General features: G+C 42.5%; 1 protein-coding gene across 1 annotated transcript in view; it reads right to left on the reverse strand.

The window, feature by feature from the left end:
• The window catches only part of ARHGAP33 (Rho GTPase activating protein 33), a 33,965-nt gene that overhangs the window by 6,220 nt on the left and 19,883 nt on the right, over positions 1-7,862 (reverse strand). Inside the window, exons 14-19 of the mRNA XM_072426754.1 lie at positions 7,447-7,578; positions 7,206-7,336; positions 3,601-3,778; positions 3,167-3,291; positions 2,111-2,179; positions 1-555 (exon numbers count right to left, since the gene is read on the reverse strand). Coding sequence (XP_072282855.1) covers positions 1-555; positions 2,111-2,179; positions 3,167-3,291; positions 3,601-3,778; positions 7,206-7,336; positions 7,447-7,578 — 1,190 coding nt within the window. The remainder of the gene's footprint in view (positions 556-2,110; positions 2,180-3,166; positions 3,292-3,600; positions 3,779-7,205; positions 7,337-7,446; positions 7,579-7,862) is intronic.

The raw sequence follows: 7,862 nt of genomic DNA on the forward strand, positions 1-7,862 counted from the left end.
CTGCAGAAGCTTCTTCTTGGCTTGGAGTCCTGGTTAGCTTCCCTTTCACTTCTCGGAGGCAGTTCTCATTGAGGCGGAGTTGGCAGGACTGGAGAAGCAATGACAGCATCTGTGGTGGGGGGGAAAGGCTACGGGGGCCTTGGCTCTCTACGGCGGTCACTAGGCGTTCTGGCGGACTGTGAGACGGAGATGGAGAGCACCCACCAGTGGGAGAAAGACTCACCCGGCTCTGAAGGGTTTGAGAGGGAGTCTGACTGGCAATCTCTGCCTTGACAGTGGTTGGAGATTTAGCTTCTTCGTGGTCAGAAAACGAAAGGCAGAAGGAAAGGGGGTCAAAGCCGAGACCATCAGTATCAGGAAGCGGTGGGGAGAGGTCCAAGTCCTCCTCAATCCATGCTGATTGGGGACGGGCAGAGTTGGGAGGAGGTGATGGCACACAGGGAGGAGAAGGGGTGGACTGGGCCAAACTCTCCACTGAACGGCAGTGTGGAAGTCTAGAAGAGAGGCCATCGCTTGTTGAGCGTGGCCGACGTAGACGTGAAGATCGATGAAATCCTACTGGAATAGAAGAAAAAAATAAAATGAAGACCAATTAAAACTGAATAAAGCCAACCAATGAACATCCTGTTTTATTCAACTCTCTTCTCCATACACTCCAATAGGAAAGTGATAGTTCACAGACCTGTAACTACCCCAATATCAGCTAAATGTCCTCAACCAAATACCATAACAAGCCAATAGGCGAAACGCATCAGGATAATGAGACATGAAGATGGGGCTGGACCATCTGCCACTACCTACACTTTATGTAAATGTTAATGGTGTTGTATCAGTTACCTGTAATCTTTTTATGTAAATAATCAATATAAATTGAATTGAAAAAACATATTCCTTCATTTCTGGTTTTATACACATGAAGATATAGGAACCCTTCACCTTCCATGTTGTAGGGGTGAATGAATATATTGATAAAAGGCCACAGATTCTTCTACAAGGGACAGCTAGAGACTTACAATAGAATAAATCTTACTGCATGAACCCAAATGATTGAATATGAACCACACCCAATCTAGGCTTTTCTTAATTGTGCATACATTTGGAAACACCTGAGACTAAACTATCCATATGTGTGCAGTAACCACAGCAAACACAAATGGTCCAACTACATTAAACTAGAATCTGGTGGGCTGTTATGAGTTACTGCACTTGGCGTCTTTTCTTCTTACACAGCCCATTAACTAAGGCCACACTAGATTCTACTTTAGAATATTTATAAGACAAACCACTTAGCAAATAATTCAATAAAAAAAAACATAACAGGAAAATTAGACTAAAGCTGCGTACACACTTGCAATTTTTGTCATTGGAAAGGATCTTTCACGATCCTTTCCAACGACAAGGGACTGCACGATGCATGAATGGTGCTGTACATACAGGACGGTTCATGCTCTATGGAGAGGGGAGGGGGAGAGCGACAGAGCGGCACCCTGCTGCGCTCTCCCCTTCCCTTTCATTAGGATCGGTCGTCGTCCATCGTCTGTGGATCCGGCAGGTCGGTCGTTCGGACGATGGACGACACCGACTGTACACACGGCAGATTTTCGCCCGATATTTGGCCGATGCCGATTATCGGGTGATAAAAATCTGCCGTGTGTACGTAGCTTAAAACTGAGTGTCCAGCAGGGATTCTATATTTATACAGAAAAAAAGATGAGAGAAAGAGCGCCCTCTTCTGGCAGACTTGGCTATATTATGTGCAGCTAAACAGAAAATACTGTGCAATGAAACTATTCACACACAGACTTTCTTTCCCTTTTCAATACTACAGCTGGAGGACTTCCCTTCTTCTTCTATAACTCTCCTCCCCTGAAATACTCTGCTGGAGGACTCTGCTCCTTCCTCTATAACTCTCCTCCCCTGAAATACTCTGCTGGAGGACTCTGCTCCTTCCTCTATAACTCTCCTCTCCTGAAATACTCTGCTCTCTGCTGGAGGACTCTGCTCCTTCCTCTATAACTCTTTTCTTCTGAAATACTCTGCTGGAGAACTCTGCTCCTTCCTCTTCTCTTCTGAAATGCTCTACAAGAACACAATGCTTAGAGATTCTTACCAGTCCCACTGGTGTGAGAGCAGAGAGACTCCTCGCTTTTTGCTGACCGCAGTGTGACAGTTTCAGTTACTGAAGAGAGAGGGAAGAGGGTGATGTTAGAGAATCTGCTGTAGTGATAGTCAATAGAGACAAGCTGGAGAGATAAAATTGCATTTACATGTAAATATTTAGGCTTCCAGTCTGATATCTGTGAAGGGGTCGCTATAGTTCATTCGAATGTCATGCTTTAAGATGGGACAAACATTCTTTTTTTTACCAATTGCTGTAGCTGTTACATAGTCGGTCAGCTTGAAAAAAGACATCAAGTTTAACCACTAGGGAAAAAAACATATCCCAGATATAAAACCCTATGGACATAGTTGATCCAGAGGAAGGCAAAAAAAACCCAGGTACATTTTGCTCCAACAGGGAAAAAAAATTCCTTCCCGATTCCATGAGGCAATCGGATGTTCCCTGGATCAGCAGTCTCGGCTATCTTTACTTTAAAGCTGTTGGTTCTTCAGCCTGTGTAGCAGTTTACAAGATCCTCCAGATTCAGATGTGATGGCACAGAGTATTGCTGAGTGTGCCTGGTGAGTGGAGCAAAGGTGAATATACCATAACCAGGCAACTGTGAAGGGCGCACTGAGATTTGGGGACCCATTTATACTAGACGGGGGTCAGATGGGTGCTGAGAGTTTCTTCTGCTAGCCCCTACTTCATTCCTTGCCTGGCCAGCACATAGCATGAGGGCTTCCACCATTTTTTCTTGATCTGGGAAATGATGGCCAAAGAATTTTCAATTTTGCCAAAATTTTGGCAAGCAAAAACTGTTAATTTTTTTACCCCCAAATTTTCTTAAATTATGGGTTTGTTTTATTAGAAATTCTCCCATGAAGCAACACCCAGCTGGAACTTTATTACTACTATCAGCCGATCAGTAGTTGGAGGGAGGAGCTTAATATGGGTATTGATAAGAGATCACATGACTCATTTCAAGGGGCCGATGAGAAAAACTTTTGACCCATGGACTGGAGGGCAGTATGATTGAGGGAGTATTGAACATGATATTCTCACCTCTTTGGTGTGCTGCATTGTCACGGAGGCGGGATTTTTTCTGCTGCGAGGAGTTTTTGCCGATGGCAAAGAAGGTTCTCCAGCTGCTTCCACTGCTTGACTTCTTCCTACTACGGGAAACTTTCCTGATAACATAAAGAAGGGGGGTGGGACCAGCAAAATATTTACATTACTTTTGGCAGCTAATACAAGTCATGCATGTGCGTTTTAATTTCATTTAGCTATTGTGGCCAATTTTATTATTATAATTATTATTGTTAAAAAATATTTATATAGTGCCAACAAATTACACAGCGCTGTACAATAAATAGGGGTTACACATGACAGACAGATACAGACAATGACACAGGAGGAGGAGAGGGCCTTGCCCTAAAGAGCTTACAATCTAGAAGTAGCACACAATGGGAAGGGGTAAATATAACCTGAAAGGGCACCTTTCATCGTTGCTCTCCAGCGCCCTCTCTGGCTTGTTAGGTGATGTTTTCTCAGCCCCCAGCTTCTCCGCTGCCTCTCTTTGGCTCTGGCTGCGTGCCTGGGCCTCCTGCAAGCTGACGAGACGTCCGGAAGGGCAGCCCCCCAGCAAAGATCGGGGCCTGATAGGACCACAGCGACCTGCAAAGACACACACAGGGAATACCATAAAATACTGGTCATGGTGATAGTAAAGACAGAGGTGTGAATATACATTTTTAGGTTGGATGTAGGTCATTTAATAAAATTCAAACTCTGCATATTACACCTTACCATTCAGTGACACACACGTTCTTCCTGACGCATTTCGGCTTAATTGTAAAGCGAAACGCATCAGTGGTGAGGAGGTTGATGGGATCTACGATGGAAAACATAGTTTGCAGTTTTTTTTGTACAATGGTCTAATGATAAGGATTGTCAGTTGGGATTTCATCTGTTTGGCTACCAATCCCATGCCCGCTGCTGATAGCTTGATCAAGGCTAATGCACATTGTAAGTAAATATGAAACCCGGACTACACATCTATGACCTAGCAGAACACTTTGCTCAAACAACGAATAAAACAAAATAAGATAAGTTTAAACCTGGCTGGTCCTGATCTTTTTTCTTAATAAAGTCATTATGAAGCTTTTAAAGCAGAACCCTTCCTTGCTGCAATCCTAACCACAAACCTAGCTATTCAGCTTGGTGACAATGCAAAGTCACCAAGCCAGCGGCAGTCTGTTCCAGGATTGCAGACCGGAGAGACGGATGCAAGGCGTCCCCTAGCTGTCCTATATACTGCGCAAAGCTCTGTGCTAGATATAAATATTTCTTGGGTGATATTGTACCTTAATTCTGCAAGTAAGAAAAATATCTACTCTAGGATAAAAAAAATAGTATTACCATTGCAGATGTTTAAAATATATGATAATTTATTATAAATAAACATTATTATATTATTATTAGTAGTATTTTTATAGTGCCAACATATTACGCAGCGCTGTACAAAGTCCATAGTCATGTCACTAGCTGTCCCTCAAAGAAGCTCACAATCTAATGTCCCTACCATAGTCATATGTCATTAATACATTGTCTAAGGACAATTGACCTAACTGCATGTTTTTGGGATGTGGGAGGAAACCCACACAAACACAGGGAGAACCTGCAAACTCCATGCAGATATGGCCCTGGCCGAGATTACAACCTGGGACCCAGCGCTGCAAAGGCTGGAGTGCTAACCACTGAGCCACCATGCTTTACTCTATCTTCTATCTTTGAAAAAAAAAAAATTGGTTGCAAACTGTTGATCCATGATTTTTCTACCTAGCTTTCTAAAATATTTTGCTGGGGATGCTTTTCTCCAAAGGCTGAATTTTCATTGATTCCCCCCTGCCAAGCTGCAAATGTTTCTCATCCTTACCTAACCCTAAAGTAAGCACTTACCCCTCCGAATGAATAAGAGTCCCATTCAATTATCCTGTCCCGGTTGCTTTACATTTACCATTATTATTATCACACAGTATTTATGTATAGCGCTGACATATTACACAGCGCAGTACAAAGTCCATAGTCATGCCACTAGCTGTCCTTCAAAGGGGCTCACAATCTAATGTCCCTACCATAGTCATATGTCTTTATTACAGTCTAAGGACAATTAGGGAGAAGCAAACTAACCTGGAATGTGGGAGAAAACCAGGGTACCCAGAGGAAACCCACGCAAACACGGGGAGAACCTGCAAACTCCATGCAGATAGTGTGCTGGCTGAGATTACAACCTGGGACCCAGCGCTGCAAAGGCCGGAGTGCTAACTACTGAGCCACCCTGCTGCTAATTACTTTCATATGATTAATGCAAAATGAAGCACCAACATATCAATAAAGATTTATTATCATTTACAAATCATAATCATCTTTCAGCACAATTTATTATATAAAAAAATTGGACAGCAGTCTTTTCCTGGACCGGAGTAAGGTGCAAGATAGGTGGACACAATGGAGGATTATGTAACTCTGGAGGTCACTTTTTTTTAAAAATAAAGACACAAGATAAAAATAAATAAAAAAATATGGCAAACATAAAAAAAAAAATCTGAAATGAGATGCCAACACAAGTGGATTTTGGCTCAGAGAGGTCATCATTCGATATCTGCTTTTGGTCAACCAAAAGATGGTCAAACAAAAAATATAGTTATAGAGAAACCTAAATGCATAAAAATATAGAAGTTTCAGAATTTAGGAGGATATATCAGGTGAACCAATGATGTCTGAGTGGGATATATTGAAAAGTTGGCCAAGACATTAAAGAATTTTTGCTTATTATCACCAATGTACAATGTCCAAAAATGGATCTCAGAGGTCTTTCCCACTGGGGGGGGGGGTGCCAGCCCTAGCTCTTATTTGGGGGGGAGGGGGGTAATGTCCGTCCCACAGGAACGATCAATCATTAGAAGTAAGGACCGCCACAGTTTTGCCCTTTACAAGTGCTTTTAAGATCATTTATTTGTACTCTATCTTTGGATCACTTGTAAAATTACAATGTGATTGTTATCCAATAGCAGTGTATTTGGTTACCCGTGCTTCATGCAGATGCGATTTTGTGGGATCATATAAAATAAGAAGAAGAAGTTTAAGTCACTTGACCAACCCAAAACAGGATCAGCCAGTATTAAGATTTTGATGTGAAAACTTTAAGGTCACATTGATGGGGTTAGAACAGCCCAAGTAAAAAAAAAAAAAGGTCTATAATGGATAACACCACTAGGTGTCAGTCTGGAGCGATGCCTCTGGCAAGAGGACGTTTTCTTCATTTGGAATTACGGAGGCACAACTCTTCTTCTTCACTTGGTACCATGCTTCAGGTAAGGTTAGCAGACGGAGCCTCACAGACACGCAGGATCCTCTGCGTAAGCCAGATCCTTTTGCTGGTAAGGGGGTGAGAAAAAAAAGATTTTTTTTTCTGTACAAGGCTTTCTTCAGGCATCAAAGATTATGGAAGGGCGAGGCGTGTGACTGTGCAAAAAGGTGAGGGGGTCACGTTGGGATGTGAGGCAAGAGCCAGCATTTGAGAGGAGAAGGGCAAAAGCAGAAGGCAAGACAGCAGAGTTCAGATGCAGGCAAAAAGGAAAAAAAAATTATTAGGGGCCCTCAGTTCATCCACGACAGAAATTAAAAAGTTGGCGGGCAAAGTTAAGCAGGAACTCCTCTGGATGATGCAAGTATATTATTACTTACTTTATCTTGATCAATATCACCAATATCCATCCATTTGAAGATGAGTGGGGTGGCGTAGCACCCATTGCCGTTCCTATAGTTCAGTGCACAGCAGTCAAAGTAGGCCAGAGAAGAGAAAGCCAAAATGTTTAAGCAGCTGGAAAAATGTTGTGTTAACTTTTCTTTTTTTGAAGCCATCAAGCATTCATATTTTAAAATAACAAAGTGTTGACTGGCAAGCCGAACTTCAAGTAAAATTGCAGTTAATATGCAGCCTGCTGGCAAGCTTCAGCAATAAGACAAGGACACATGCTGGAAAGAATAAAACAAATAGCGGCAGCAAAGGTTATAATGCCCAAAGATGAATTGTTCTTACCAATGGATGTGAAGGTGTCACTAAAAAGAGTCTCCACATTGACCAATAGAAACTCCACCAAGACAGACTGAACTCGGACCTCACGAAATGCATCTGCTCCGGGTGTCCCAGCAGTCTCCATATCCCGAGATCTGGGGAGAAAATATAAATATCTGGTCTCTGGTGCAAATATAATTAGAGGTCTATAGATTTTTATAGTAAGATAGGAGCAAGGCCTGATTAATCGATATCCTAGCCTCACCGTAACAGGTTGGGGGCCCATATAATAGCGAGGTTCCGAGCGTGCATTCCTGTGCGGTCACTGTGCATGCTGAGTTTGTAAAGGTGCCTCATCAAATATTCCAGTGTTCTGAAGGGAAGGAAATAAAGAGGTCATTGGCCAAATGCAAACCCACCAGAAAACTAGAGCGCCACCTTGGGACAGCTGTGGTCAGTGCTACATCCAGAAGCAATGATACAGCGTAGTATAGAGCAGATACTCCAGGCTTGTTGGTCATCATCAATGCAGAATATACCGTATTTTTTGCCATATAAGACGCACTTTTTCTTCCCCAAAACTGGGGGGGAAAAGTTAGTGCGTCCTATACGACAAATGTGTTAAAAAATAAAAAAAATAAAAATATTATACTCACCCGATACCCGGATCCTGCGTGTGTC

The sequence above is a fragment of the Pyxicephalus adspersus genome, chromosome 11 (assembly GCF_032062135.1).
Source record: "Pyxicephalus adspersus chromosome 11, UCB_Pads_2.0, whole genome shotgun sequence".
NCBI lineage: Eukaryota > Metazoa > Chordata > Amphibia > Anura > Pyxicephalidae > Pyxicephalus > Pyxicephalus adspersus.